This window comes from Phyllobates terribilis, unplaced genomic scaffold (genome assembly GCF_046119375.1).
Source record: "Phyllobates terribilis strain yellow unplaced genomic scaffold, ASM4611937v1 Scaffold_10__3_contigs__length_209671492, whole genome shotgun sequence".
Taxonomy (NCBI): domain Eukaryota; kingdom Metazoa; phylum Chordata; class Amphibia; order Anura; family Dendrobatidae; genus Phyllobates; species Phyllobates terribilis.
Window position 1 is genome coordinate 145,824,081 of NW_027362770.1, and position 15,466 is coordinate 145,839,546.

At 40.4% G+C, this 15,466-nt stretch overlaps 1 protein-coding gene across 2 annotated transcripts; it reads right to left on the minus strand.

Moving 5' to 3' along the window:
• Positions 1-208: 208 nt before the first annotated feature.
• On the minus strand, positions 209-14,714 carry IL12B (interleukin 12B). 2 transcript variants are annotated; one of them, XM_073649308.1, is made up of 8 exons: positions 14,615-14,714; positions 13,447-13,531; positions 8,624-8,884; positions 8,374-8,485; positions 6,606-6,799; positions 4,279-4,433; positions 3,278-3,399; positions 209-1,161 (listed from the first exon to the last, which is right to left on the minus strand). In XM_073649308.1, the coding sequence occupies exons 2-8, from the start codon at positions 13,529-13,531 to the stop codon at positions 1,047-1,049; spliced, it is 1,044 nt and encodes a 347-aa protein (XP_073505409.1). In that variant the 5' UTR covers positions 14,615-14,714; the 3' UTR covers positions 209-1,046. The 2 variants fall into 2 exon arrangements, with proteins under 2 accessions (XP_073505409.1, XP_073505410.1); XM_073649309.1 differs by having other exon boundaries at positions 1,033-1,161; positions 3,274-3,399.
• Between the last annotated feature and the right edge of the window lie 752 nt (positions 14,715-15,466).

The following is a 15,466-nucleotide window of genomic DNA, read 5'->3' on the forward strand; positions in this document are numbered from 1 at the left end:
CTCAAAAAAACCCACCCATGTAGACACTTGAAAAAATAAATATTAAGGGGTTTGTCACAATTTGGGGACTATTTTTTTCCTACTTAAATGCATATATTTGGGTCTAAAAATAATTTTTGCAATTGGGTTTTATCAAAAATATGGCACCGTTCGGCTTTTTAAGGCTTTCCTTTTTTGTACATTCAACTTTGATGTGGTCTGCGGTCTGAAGAGCTCAGAAAAGACAGATAAGAGTTACAAACTCCTGTCAGACTGCCATAACAGGCTCACTGACAGATTCTCAGTTAACTGATTCTGCAGCCAGCCAATACACAGCACAATAGAAAGGCTATAGAAGGCAAACGGTGCAACATTTTAAACTAAAAACAATAGGAAAAAATAATTTTAGTCCCAATTACATGCACTTTAGTTAAGAAAAAAGGTAGTCAACCCTTTTAACGCTTTAGGCCCAGCCAGTTGCCCCGATAACTAGTAACCATTGACATGTACCTTATGTCATCAAAATCACAAAAAAAAAGGAAAACTGGTTGTATTTTTTTGCTCTACTGATCCCGTTTGCTCATGTGTGAATGAGGCCTAAAGGTAAAAAGTTGGAATTGTAAATTAAAGGCAAAACTTTAAAGGGTATTCCAATGAACTGCATATATCACCTGTCTGCAGGATAATGTATGATTGCTCTCCAATCAGGAGAATGGGAGAGTTCCCTGTGTAAATTGAGCGGTACTGAGCATGTGCAGTAGTGAGTGGTGATCGCACATGCTCACTAACACATCATTCACACATGGGACTTTGGTCTCTGTATTGTTGGAGGTATCAGGAGCCAAATCCCCAGTGATCATGTGTTTATTATCTACCCCGTGGATAGGGGATAAAAGTAGTTTAGTGTAAATTAAGGTAATAATAAATAATGAAATGAAAATATATTGAGACAATATGAAGAATAGAACATTCCTGTAACAATGTATTGTCACAAGTGTGTAAGGTCCCGATCCAGGATGTACGTTATAAAATAGTTTGTGTGCATTCAATTATTATCACATTTTAGGTTATATTATGTTATTGTTGTTTATATTGCGTTTTTCCTTTTTCTTGCCCTTTCTCTTCTTCTTTTTGGTCTTCTTATCCTTCTCCTTATTTTGCTCCTTGGTGTTTTCTTCATTTCTGTGATTTAAAGGTAGAGTATTTGACATAGTCAGACTGGTTACTTGTTCTACAAATATACCAGCTAAACACACAGATACATATATACATATAACTGTATTATCCTAACCCCCCCCCCCCACATTACATATATCTGGGATCAATGTCAGACTGGGGTGCCGAGGGCCCACCAGTAACCAACTTCAGAGCCCCACTTTTCAATGCAAATGTCACATTATCCTCAATCACAAATTTATATAACAAGGAACTGGGTAGATTGTTAAATGAATAAGATGCTGCCTTTGTCTCTACATAGTATTCAAGTATTTTGTGCCAAGTACTGCTTATGCAATTGGGTGGCGGCCCACCGGAGGATTCTCCGGTTCTCCGCTGGACCTGTCCAAGCCTGTCTTGGTTGGACATAATGTAATGCAGCCTGAGTGTAATAAGAACACCAACTTATTAAAGGGGCTCCTCACAAGGACAACACCTATCTATATGGCCAACTGAGGTTTAAGGACCCACTTTGGACCCCATCTATGAGTCGGAATGGAGAGCCTTTTACTATTGGCCTAAAAACTAACAGGAAGGATGTTGATAATTATCTGCTTGTTCGACCCGCTCAGAGTGGTCACCGGTGGTTCAGCTGCTTCATCTCAACAGAGCAGCTCTTCTTCTTCTGGGCTGCTCTATCGATGGAGTGTGACTGTCAACATCATGCTGATTGACAGCCGGCTTCCCGCAGTTAGGCAGTGCCGAACCGGCTATTAATCAGCATGATGTAGACAGTCACACTGCGTCAACAAAGAGGAGCGGAAGAGAAGCCGATGTCAACATGACGCCAGCAGAAGCTGCTGAATCGCTGGCAGTGACCACTCTGTTCTGGCAGAAATCGGTGTCGGGCACAACAGGCAGATAGGTAGCAACTATCTGCCTGTTACTTCTTAGGCCCATAGTAAAAAAATAAATAGTTCAGCTTTGTAATACAACTTTTTTCTTACAACTATAGTCCTTCTATTATTCCTCCTAGAAATACAAGAATACATTGACAACTAGCTGGTACCATTCCCTTTGTCAAACCGGTGTGTCCCTCACAGTTATTGTCACCACTGAGGGACACAGCTCATCAAATGGTAACACCCAGTTGTCAATTTATTCATATATTTCCAGGATGAGAATCAGTAAAGGGTCTACCAAAAAGTAGAGTTCCAACTGGCTACATTTACACTGAATTTTTTAATTTTTTTTAAAACAAGCCGCCTTATAACATACATCATGTGCACATAGCCTTAAGGAGGATTTTGAGTGAGTCTTTTTGCTAATTTTTTTGGAGCAGAGCTCTCCAAAATCCTTTTCAAAAACTTTCCAAATACTCAGCAAAAAGGCTCAGTGGAAACGCACCCAAATTCCTCCTCAAGGCTATGTGCACACAACGTATTTTAGCAGCTACCGAATTTCCAAGACAAAGAAACCTCTGGAAAAAGCCAGCGGTTGTGCCGTTGTTCTTACGACTTCTATGCCCTAAGGATGAACATTACTTCTTTTAACCTGTTTAGGATATTTAAACCCCAAAGCGTTGAAAGACGTGACATAAGTCGGAACATGAGCACAGCCATGTCGTTTTGACATCGCTGTTCATTATGTTCATTTTATGAGGCGCATTTGCGTCACTTTTTAAGATGAATTCCGGGCAGAATTCACCTGAAAAAAGACTTTGTGGGCACGTAGACCAAAACTGCTTCAAAAATTCTTGGAAAAACTCAATTTATTGCTATGGGAAATCCACTTTGCTGTTCATATTGCTATGTGCACACTGAGTCTTTTTGCTGAGTTTTCGGAGCAGAAACTGAGCAGAAACCAAAAGTTCTGCAAAAAAAAAAACCCTCCCCAAAAAACTCTGTGTGAACGTACCCTTTGTGCTTTTATTAATAGGACATTTTTACTAAAATACACATATCGGACGAAATTGCGCCTCTGCAAAATTCGAGCATCTTCTTGTCCCACAAAAACTCAAAATATAGCAAAAATGTAACTTTACATAAAGTTTAAAAACTGCAACGAAAAGCATTAGTCTGAACATAGCTCAAGAAGTGATTTTGGCAATCACAGATGAGGACACGGAGGACGTCTTACCTACTTCGAACATGACCAGTTGCTCCAGTACGAGTGAACGTGGAACATGTCTCTGGCTTGGACACAGAACTGTGTAACGTCTTTGTAGTCCACGGGCAGGACCTCCGTGTGGACGTTCGGGTAGTTCTAAAGATTAATTCAATCGTTTAGTAATTCATCAAAGATGGAAAAGACTGATGCAGCCTAAAATATTGTGACCCAACAGGCCGTCTTTAAAAGGGTATGTTTCCATTGAGTCATTTTGATAAATTTTTGGAGCAGAAACGCCAAGTTTTTGAGGAGTTTTGCGCTTTTGGATAGTTTCCGCACTAAGCTAAGACATGTAATCAATGTCTGACCTCTGCCTTATTCAAGTCTATTAAAGAACTGGAAAACCCATTCATTTTTTTTTCAGATTGGCAGATGTTCTATTGGTCGGACCCCAACTATTAAAGGGGTTTTCACATTCTTTAAAATCAATGGATTATACTTAGATCTGTTGGGTTCTGACTCTTGGCACCTCACTGATCAGTCCGAGGCGTTCTGGAAAATGCAGGACCCCTCCGGTGTTTACAGTATAGCGCCACACTTTTGTTAGTGGTTGTGTCTGGTATTGCAGCCAAGTCCCATACACATACAGTGCTATACATCTCCTCACCATGGCAGCTGCAAACAGCAGATTGGTGGGGTTACAAGGTGTCAAACTCCCACCGATCAGATATTGATGACCTATCCTATTGATAGGTAAAAATAATATACTTTTATTATTATACTCATGGGTAAGTTAGTAAAAGAAGTGCATTATTCAGGACCTCCCTCTATTACCCAAAGTGAGAACCATGTATAATAGTCACTCTGAGGGCTATATAAAAGCAGGAAATCAAAGGCAACTTCTCATATTCCTAATATCAAGGTGCAATACCAGGTACAAACCATAGACAAGAGGGGAGCTGTTTTAAGAAAAACAAAAAAAAACCCTCTTTTTTCTAATCCTGGACAAGCCCTTCACTACTTTCTTTGTCTTACCTCTGCCTCATCTGAACACTTTCTTTCCACCTTGACATTAAAAATGAGCGGATAGAATAAGCGGGCGTTGCACCAAGTGTTGGGATACTTCCATTGTAAGGAAAGGCTGTTGTCCGTCTTATTGATGTGAAGATTTTGTGGTGGATCTGGTTTTACTAGAAGGTAAAAAGCAAATAGGTAAATGGGATTAATGGAAAATGAGAGCGGCATCTCGGCAGCATTGTTTCATCAGGGCACGGCCAGACCTTGGCCTTTGATGTGGTCACTTTTGGTTGAATCTGCTTTATAGGACACTGTCTTGGTGGTACTGTTAATGGGAGCACTCTCTACCATGTAGGATTAATAGGGGCACTCTCTCATCTATACTATTAATAGGGGCACTCTCTAACATGTAGTATTAATAGAGGCACTCTCTCATATGTACTATTAATAGGGGCACTCTCTCATATGTACTATTAATAGGGGCACTCTCAAACAAGTAGTATTAATAGAGGCACTCTCTTATATGTACTTTTAATAGTGGCACTCTCTCATATGTACTATTAATAGGGGCACTCTCTCATATGTACTATTAATAGGGCATCCTACATATTCCAGGATTTACAAGGTCGCAGCTACTTAATTTATATATATTTAGCAGTGACCCTATAAACATCCTTACAGGGTGTATGGTTCAGCTTGTATTGTACAGACATTTTATATAATCAATAAAAGTTAATTTTTATTCACAATCTGTTTTTTCCTCCCTTTTCCCCTTCCTTTTTCACTGATTATTCAATTGGTGTTGTTCACCCTTGTGAATATTGTCCTATCTAATCAGACTTTATTTATTCTATTAATAGGGGCACTCTCTCATATATACTATTAATAGGGGCACTCTCTCATATATACTATTAATAGGGGCACTCTTTTATATGTACTATTAATAGGGACACTCTCTCATATATACTATTAATAGGGGCACTCTCTTATATGTACTATTAATAGGGGCACTCTCTCATATATACTATTAATAGGGGCACTCTCTCATATATACTATTAATAGGGGCACTCTCTTATATGTACTATTAATAGGGACACTCTCTCATATATACTATTAATAGGGGCACTCTCTTATATGTACTATTAATAGGGCACTCTCTTATATGTACTATTAATAGGGACCCTCTCCAATATGTACTGTTAATAGGAGCACTCTCTGACTTGTTCTTTTTATAGTGGCACTCTCTGACTTATAGTGAATACGCACACTCTCTAACCTCTAACATATGCCTTTAATAGGGGCACTTTCTGGCTTATAATGTGAATAGAGGGTCTTTCTAATATGTACTATTGATAAGGGGGAAGTAGCACTCTCTAATATGTAGCATTAATAGGGGCACTCTCTGGCCTGTACTGTTAATAGAGGGACTCTCTCTAATATGTACAATTGATGGGGGCAATTTCTGATTTGTACTGTTAATAAAGGCACTCTTCATCCTGTACTGTTAGTAGGGTCACTCTCTGGCTTGTATCATTTGTAGGAGCAGTCTCTGGCCCGTAATAGAGGGGCTCTGTGGCTTATACTGTTAATAGGGGAACTCTCTGGTTTGCAGCTTTAGGGAGGGGCACTCTCTGACTTGTAGTGTAAGTAGAGGCACTGTCTGGCTTGTACTGTTTGTAGGGGCAGTCTCTGACCTGTACTGTTAATAGAGGGGCTCTCTAATACCTACAATTGATAGGAGCACTGTTAATCAAGGCACTCTTAGTCCTGTACTGTTAATAGGGGCACTCTAACAGGGGTGCTCTCTGGTTTGCTGCTTTAGGGAGGGGCACTCTTTCACTTGTAGTGCTCTAAACGAATATTAAAAAATTAGCTTACAGTAAATCACATGTTAACCATTGGTAAGACTGAGATTGTATATTTTATTATAACCATTACTATCTCTATGAGTGTCAGGAAAATAAAAATGGGACAATATAGACTGTCCTAGAAGGCAGGGATCTGACATCCTTACATCTCTCCTATACTATTATCAAGTCGCCCCCAAGGTTTTAAAGAAATTGTGACATATAAAGTTGCTCCACTATTAATGCTAAATGACCCAATATTGTATGAGATTTAATTATATTATTATTATTATTATTATTATTTTTAGAAACAGCGCCATTGTTGTTCAAAATTTTTGCCTGGTATTGCAATCCAGCCACAGTCAAGTGAGCTGCAATACCAGACATGTCCACAGAAAAATATGGGGCAATGTTTTTAAAAATAATTGCCTTTTTCTTAACTTTATATTTTCATTACAATGGGTCGGTCAAGTTATCGGTCAGGTGGATGGACTTACTGATGTTTCTCAAGGTGAAGAAATGGTTGTATTGTTCATATCTGGTCATATCCAGGACATGTAACGTTACAGCATACCCTGGATCTTCTGAGTAATGACATATGTGAGTGTCCTGACAGGTCACGGTGTAGCTGGGGATCAGGTTTCCTTCTGCAGTATGCTTCTCGATGCTCCCACAGGATACTGTGCTGTTGCTAATGGTAAAAGAAAGTAATAAAACGTAATAAAAACAAAAAATGAGCTTCAATATTGGTGTTAAAAGAACTTAACAAAAGCTAGTAACCTAAAAGGGGCTGTCTGGTATTATAAAAAAAGATTTGCCATTTTTCCCAGAAATGGCGCCACCCTTGTGCATAGGCTATAACTGGTAATGCAGTTCTTTCACATGACTGGAGCGTAGATACAGGCATGAGCCAAAATGCTCTTGGGGGGGAAAAAGCAGTCAACCCCTACAAGACTGCAAGCATAGGGCAGATCCTTTTACAGAGTGTGTCGCCACATAGTGCTGTGTGCCGCCACAGTTTTCACAACTTTCATAGTGCCCTGATCAGTCAAAATGCAAAATAGAGCCAGTATGTTCTTGGAATCAATGGAGATCCCAGTGATTGGACCCCTTGTGATCGAAAAGTTATGCCCTATGCCATAGAGTGTGCCGCCACATAGTTTTCGCAACTTTCATTGTGCTTTGATCAGTCAAAATGCAAATAGGGCCAGTATGGTCTTGGGATCAGTGGCGATCCTAGCGACTGGACCCCACGAGATCGAAAGGAGATCCCCTATGCCTTATGCTATAGAGTGTGCCGCCACATAGTGCTGTGTGCCGCCACAGTTTTCACAACTTTCATAGTGCCCTGATCAGCTAAAATGCAAATAGGGCCAGTATGTTCTTGGGATCAGTAGAGATCCTAGCGATTGGACCCCTCAAGATCGAAAGGGGATCCCCTTATGCCCTATGCCACAGAGTGTGCCGCCATATAGTGCTGAATGCTACCACATAGTTTTCACAACTTTCATAGTGCCCTGATCAGTCAAAATGCAAATAGGGCCAGTATGTTCTTGAGATCAATGAAGATCCTAGCGATTGGACCCCTTACGATCAAAAAGTTATTCCCTATGCTCTATGCCACAGAGTCTGCCGCCACATAGTGCTGTGTGCCGCCACATTGTTTTCACAACTTTCATAGTGCCCTGTCAGTCAAAATGCAATATTGGGCCAGTATGTTCTTGAGATCAATGAAGATCCTAGCGATTGGATCCCTCAAGATCGAAAGGGGATCCCCATGCCCTATGCCATAGAGTGTGTTGCCACATAGTGTTGTGTGCCGCCACATAGTTTTCACAATTTTCATAGTGTTCTTATCAGTCAAATTGCAAATAGGGCCTGTATGGTCTTGAGATCAGTGGAGATCCCATCGATTGGACCCCTCACGATCAAAAAGTGATGTCCTATGCCATAGAGTGTGCCTCCATATAGTGCTGTGTGCCGCCACAGTTTTCACAACTTTCATAGTGCCCTGATCAGTCAAAATGCAAATAGGGCCAGTATGGTCTTGGGATCAGTGGAGATCCTAGTGATTGGACCCCTTGAGATCGAAAGTTGATCCCCTATGCCCTATAGTTAGCCGCCACATAGTTTTCACAACTTTCATAGTGCCCTGACCAGTCAAAATGCAATATAGGGCCAGTATGTTCTTGGGATCAGCACAGATCACAGCGATTGGACCCTTCATGATCGTTATCCCCTATCTCACTAATGTAATAAACTTACTTGTTCAAGGCTTCAAAGAAGAACTCAAGATTTTGATCCTTTGTCCCGTTCCAGGAGCAGGTGAAATGGCCGCTGTAATTTTTCATGATACAACTTATTGGATTTTTTACATCTGGGTAAAAAATTATAGGAAAATTGAAAAAAAAATTACCAAAATGAAAAAAAAAATACATTTAACTTAAAAAGATGATTTCAACCAAAGGTCGTATTCTGAAGACACATTTCCTTTAGGTGATGATTCCACACTTACTGAGGATTTTATGGTAAAAACTGCGGTTCAGTTCATGTACCACAATGTGCGTGTAGTCAATGATCCCGCCATTCTCCAGCTTACACGTATAGTTTTTTGCATCTGGCCTTTCGCTCACTTCTACGGTCAGGGTTTTGCCTGTGTGGCCTCTTCTGTTCCAATGTATTTTTTTACTGTCGAGAGCAGCATCGGCATTGCTAGTGGTATTGCACTCCAGGGTCACAGTTTCCCCTCTTCGATTTTGAACCTCTACAATCAAAGCTGAGGAATAAAATAGTGAGTAATATCATCGCCATAAACTTCCTCCGTGTACAGTATTTAGAATTTTTTTTAGCTCAAGATGAACTTATGTGAAACTGCATCTTCACACCCTCCCTAAAAATTATTTCGGAGATACTTGAAACCTTGAGAGTGTTGATATTTTTCAACAATTTTGGTTCTCAAGTCCTCAGACAGTTCTCTTCTCCTCTCTCTGTTCTCCATGCTTAGTGTGGCCTACACCGACACACGATGCAAAGATTGAGTCAACTTCTCCCCTTGTTATCTGGTTTCAGGTGTGATTTTTATATTGCCCACACCAGTTACTTGCCACAGGTGAGTTTGAATGAGCATCACATGCTTGAAACAAAGTTGTTTACCCACAATTTTGGAAAGGTGCCAACAATTTTTGGGGTTTTGTGTGAAATTATGTCCAATTTACCTTTTTTTTCTTGTGTTGTACCAATACACACAAAAGAAATAAACAGGTGTATAACAAAACATGCGTAATCACAATATTCTGGGAGAAATATTTCATTTTCAGGAACAATTTCAAGAGTGCTGTCACTTTCAGCCATGACTGTCTATCTATTAATCTATCTATCCACACACATACAGTACAGACCAAAAGTTTGGACACACCTTCTCATTTAAAGATTTTTCTGTATTTTCATGACTATGAAAATTGTACATTCACACTGAAGGCATCAAAACTATGAATTAACACATGTGGAATTATATACTTAACAAAAAAGTGTGAAACAACTGAAAATATGTCTTATATTCTAGGTTCTTCAAAGTAGCCACCTTTTGCTTTGATGACTGCTTTGCACACTCTTGGCATTCTCTTGATGAGCTTCAAGAGGTAGTCACCGGAAATGGTCTTCCAACAATCTTGAAGGAGTTCCCAGAGATGCTTAGCACTTGTTGGCCCTTTTGCCTTCACTCTGCGGTCCAGCTCACCCCAAACCACCTCGATTGGGTTCAGGTCTGGTGACTGTGGAGGCCAGGTCATCTGGCGTAGCACCCCATCACTCTCCTTCTTGGTCAAATAGCCCTTACACAGCCTGGAGGTGTGTTTGGGGTCATTGTCCTGTTGAAAAATAAATGATGGTCCAACTAAACGCAAACCAGATGGAATAGCATGCCGCTGCAAAATGCTGTGGTAGCCATGCTGATTCAGCATGCCTTCAATTTTGGATAAATCCCCAGCAGTGTCACCAGCAAAGCACCCCCACACCATCACACCTCCTCCTCCATGCTTCACAGTGGGAACCAGGCATGTAGAGTCCATCCGTTCACCTTTTCTGCGTCGCACAAAGACACGGTGGTTGGAACCAAAGATCTCAAATTTGGACTCATCAGACCAAAGCACAGATTTCCACTGGTCTAATGTCCATTCCTTGTGTTCTTTAGCCCAAACAAGTCTCTTCTGCTTGTTGCCTGTCCTTAGCAGTGGTTTCCTAGCAGTTATTTTACCATGAAGGCCTGCTGCACAAAGTCTCCTCTTAACAGTTGTTGTAGAGTTGTGTCTGCTGCTAGAACTCTGTGTGGCATTGACCTGGTCTCTAATCTGAGCTGCTGTTAACCTGCGATTTCTGAGGCTGGTGACTCGGATAAACTTATCCTCAGAAGCAGAGGTGACTCTTGTTCTTCCTTTCCTGGGGCGGTCCTCATGTGTGCCAGTTTCTTTGTAGCGCTTGATGGTTTTTGCAACTGCACTTGGGGACACTTTCCAAGTTTGCCCAATTTTTCGCACTGACTGACCTTCATTTCTTAAAGTAATGATGGCCACTCGTTTTTCTTTATTTAGCTGCTTTTTTCTTGCCATAATACAAATTCTAACAGTCTATTCCAGGGGTCCTCAAACTACGGAGGATTTTTATCCGGCCCGCCGGGCTGTGGGCAGAGGAGAGCGGTGTCAGCGCCCGCTCCCTCCCGCTCGCTCAGGGCCCCGGCAGCCGGATACTTACCTCCCCTCGTGCATCCGCAGATCCGCTGTCTTCCTGGTGCGCGCTCCCTGTGACGTGTCAGGTCAGAGGGTGCGGTGACGTCTTTACACCGCGCCCTCCGCTGAGTCGTCACAGGCAGCGCAGAGCGGGGCGACGCTGGAGTACAGACCTGAGCAGCGGCAGCAGGTGAGGAGGAGGGAGGTGAGTATTGCATTTTTTTTTAATGTATGGAGGCAAGGGACATAATATTAGAGGTGACATGCTGCATGGGGCATTATATGGGGGGGTGACATGCTGCATGGGGCATTATATGGGGGGGGTGACATCCTGAAAGGGGCATTATAACGACAGGGGAGTGACATCCTGCATGGGGCATTATATGGGGGGGTGACATCCTGCATGGGGCATTATAAAGACAGGGGAGTGATATCTTGCATGGGGCATTATATGGTGGGAGAAAGGGACATCCTGAATGGGGCATTATATGGGGGGTGACATCCTGCATGGGGCATTATAAGGGGGGAACAGCCTGCATGGGGCATTATAAGGAGGAAATAGCCTGCCTATTGAGGACCTATGTTGCCTATTGGGGACATTTACCTGCCCATTGAGGACCTATGCTGCCTATTGGGGACATTTACCTGCCTATTGGGGACATTTACCTGCCTATTTGGGACATTTACCTGCCTATTGGGGACCTATGCTGCCTATTGGGGACATTTACCTGCCTATTGGGGACCTATGCTGCCTATTGGGGATATTTACCTGCCTATTGGGGACATTTACCTGCCTATTGGGGACCTATGCTGCCTATTGGGGATATTTACCTGCCTATTGGGGACATTTACCTGCCTATTGGGGACCTATGCTGCCTGTTGGGGATATTTACCTGCCTATTGAAATACCGGTTTATCTAACTTTACTTGTTCTTCATTTTAAATATTGTATTTGTTCCTGTATTGTTTTTTCTTTATGTCAAAATAAGATATGTGCAGTGTGCATAGGAATTTGTTCATAGTTTTTTAAAAAAACTATATTCCGGCCCTCCAATGGTCTGAGGGACAGTGAACTGGCCCCGTGTTTAAAAAGTTTGAGGACCCCTGGTCTATTCAGTAGGACTATCACCTGTGTATCCACCTGACTTCTGCACAACACAACTGATGGTCTCAACCCCATTTATAAGGCAAGAAATCCCACTTATTAAACCTGACAGGGCACACCTGTGAAGTGAAAACCATTTCCGGTGACTACCTCTTGAAGCTCATCAAGAGAATGCCAAGAGTGTGCAAAGCAGTCATCAAAGCAAAAGGTGGCTACTTTGAAGAACCTAGAATATAAGACATATTTTCAGTTGTTTCACACTTTTTTGTTAAGTATATAATTCCACATGTGTTAATTCATAGTTTTGATGCCTTCAGTGTGAATGTACAATTTTCATAGTCATGAAAATACAGAAAAATCTTTAAATGAGAAGGTGTGTCCAGACTTTTGGTCTGTACTGTATATATATTTACTCCACCACTCCGTTGGATGTGATAACCTTCAAGCAATAATTTCCTGCCCTGTGAGGTATGATGGCATGAGTAAGTACTAATGGGGAAGCCCACCTTAGTTTTTACTACAAGTACTCTTTAAAGGGAATCTGTCAGTAGGATCAGCCCTTCTAAGTGGTCTACATGGACATGTAGGTCACAAGAAGTTAAATAAAATGATACCTTGACCTCTGTAATCCGATGTTTAATTCCAGAGTAATCCATATTTTTCTTAATATGTAAATGAGCTGTTAAAATCTATGGGCCGGACATAGATCTCCCTGAAAATCCACCTCCAGAGCTTATTTTAAATAAAAGATGATATTTCCAGTGTGAGACATGTAGATCAGGAGAGCAGACTGTCAATCATTACATGTCTCACACTGGTAACGCCCACTTTCATGCAAAATCCGGCCCATAGATCTTACCAGCTCATTTACATATTAAGAAAAACATGGATTTCTCTGGAATAAGACATCGGATCGCAGATATTAAGGTATCATTTTATTCAGCTTCTTATGACCTATATGCCCACATAGACGACTTAGGAGGGTTTATTCTAGTGACAGGTTCCCTTTAAGGGATTATACAGGCAGCTCACTGATCCCAACGAGAAAAGTGTAATACTGTTCCACTGGAGGCACTGTATGCAAAGGTCTTCCATAATTCATCTTTTTTTTTAGAACTTTTTTTTACTAATAATGCATGCACTTGGAGCTAAAATTCATGTTTGCAATGGGGTTTCATTAAAAATGTTACACCGTTTGGCTTTTACAGGCTCTTTATTTCCCTGAGCATTCAACAATTATGTGGTCTATGGTCAGAAATCAGCTGAGAGGAGCTCAGGAAAAGACAAATAAAAGCATTACAAACCCACACGTTATTTTCATAATGTGACGCATTCTCAGTTAACTCATTCTGCAGCAGCAATAGACAATGCAAGACGAAGGCAAAAATTTGTCATGAAGCCCAATTGCAAAAAAATATTTTTAGCCCAAAATACACTGTACATGCATATAAGAAAAAAAATGTCCTTAAAGGTGGACAACCTTTAATATAAAAAATATTGCAATATACTTACTTTTTTCCTTTAAGTGAAAATACTTGGATGCCTGTAGAAGATCTGCGCATATAAGCAAAAGGAGTGTTGGTAAAAGGTGCCCCATCTGCAATGAAAATAAGGAGACCAGGTATAGTAAATTGTAAGGGAGTACAGTAATTTCCATTTTCTAAATTAGATGACTAAATAATACAGTGAGTACTAAATTATACCATCATACAGTGAGTCCTAAATAATACTACCAAAGAGTGACTACTAAATAATACCACCATACAGTGAATACCAAATAACATGTCATAGAGGGACTACTAAATAATACCACCATAGAGTGACTACTAAATAATACCATCATAAAGTGACTACTAAATAATACCATCAGAGTGACTACTAAATAATACCACCATAGAGTGACTACTAAATAATACCACCATATAATGAGTACACAATAATAGTACCATACTGCGAGTACTAAATAATACCACCATAGATTGACTACTAAATAATACCACGATAGATTGACTACTAAATAATACCACCATAGAGTGACTACTAAATAATACCATCATACAGTGAGTCCTAAATAATACCACCATACAATGAATACACAATAATAGTACCATACTGTGAGTACTAAATAATACCACCATAGATTGACTACTAAATGATACCACCATAGATTGACTACTAAATAATACCACTATAGAGTGACTACTAAATAATACCATCATACAGTGAGTCCTAAATAATACCACCATAGAGTGACTACTAAATAATACCACCATACAGTGAGCCCTAAATAATTCCATCATACAGTGAGCCCTAAATAATACCACCATAGAGTGACTACTAAATAATACCACCATACAGTTAGTGCTAGTAAAAGCCCCCGAAGGAATATGCACTTTGGGCCAGGTGCTAAAAGCAAATGAATGGGACGTGGCACATATCCTAGTTCCCATTCAGTTGACGTTGGAGAACTCTGCAATCAATGTGTAGCATAAGTAAACATGCACTATAAATAAAATAATATAAGCGCTATACAGAATGAATGGTTGTGCTGTGGCCGAGCTGAGCTTGGATGAGACAGAGCGCAGTGTGTAACCTGTCTATGGCATTTCTCCGGGCAATGATTCTTACTGACTTTGCATATGACATGCATATATGATAAATAAGGCGATCGGTATCTTACTTCTCTCTATGTCGGTAGCCTGGAGCACTTCCTCCAATTACAGAGCCTGTGTATCTCGTGGTTATTCTTGGTGAGGTCTCGCTGCTTTTGACAGTAAAGTATTCTGGTTTATATAGTAAAACTGACGTCACAGTGCATTCCCTTTTTTTTATTTCCTCTTTAAAGATCAATGTGTCCAAGGTACTGATACCAAATATACTCTAACCTAACCTAGACAATGACATTCGCCCCTCTTGCTGACACTTTCGATTGTTTCCGGAAAAAAACTGAATCACCTTTTTGCCCCATGTAGATTTTCCAAATACTAAATATTCTCCATTTTTCATCCTAGAGTAAAATGTCTAGGGGAGTCATATTCTGTACTAGGGACTTTCTACGACATTGTATACACAATAGTATAACACTAATTAATCATACATACGGTGTCTGAATAATACCTCTATACAAGAACAAAAGATTGCCATCATATAGGGACTAAAAAATACCAACATACACAGAAAAATACATAAGATCATATCCTGACCAATAATACTGAAAAACAGTGACAAATATATTCTACCATGTAGCGATTGAGTCCATAAGTCGATAAACAAATATTACCATTACCATTATTTGGTGTAGCATTAATAAAACCGTTCACTGACTACAGAAAAATACCTCCATTTCATGCACAATAACATTCCCACGAAGTGACTGATTAATACCTCCATGTAACCAAATATTACCACCATTTAGTGCATTACTAATACCACCAAACAGTGAAGTAATACTATCATACAGTGACTGCAGAAAAATACCTCCATTTCATGCACAATAACATTCCCACGAAGTGACTGATTAATACCGCCATGT

Excerpts from the sequence above, each read along its gene's own strand:
- IL12B (XM_073649308.1), bottom strand. The coding sequence starts at position 13,531 with ATGGGGCACCTTTTACCAACACTCCTTTTGCTTATATGCGCAGATCTT. Across the intron at positions 4,434-6,605 it reads CTTCACCTTGAGAAACATCA|TAAAACCAGATCCACCACAA; the intron begins GTAAGTCCATCC and ends TTTACCTTCTAG. Across the intron at positions 3,400-4,278 it reads AGTGTTCAGATGAGGCAGAG|AACTACCCGAACGTCCACAC; the intron begins GTAAGACAAAGA and ends ATTAATCTTTAG.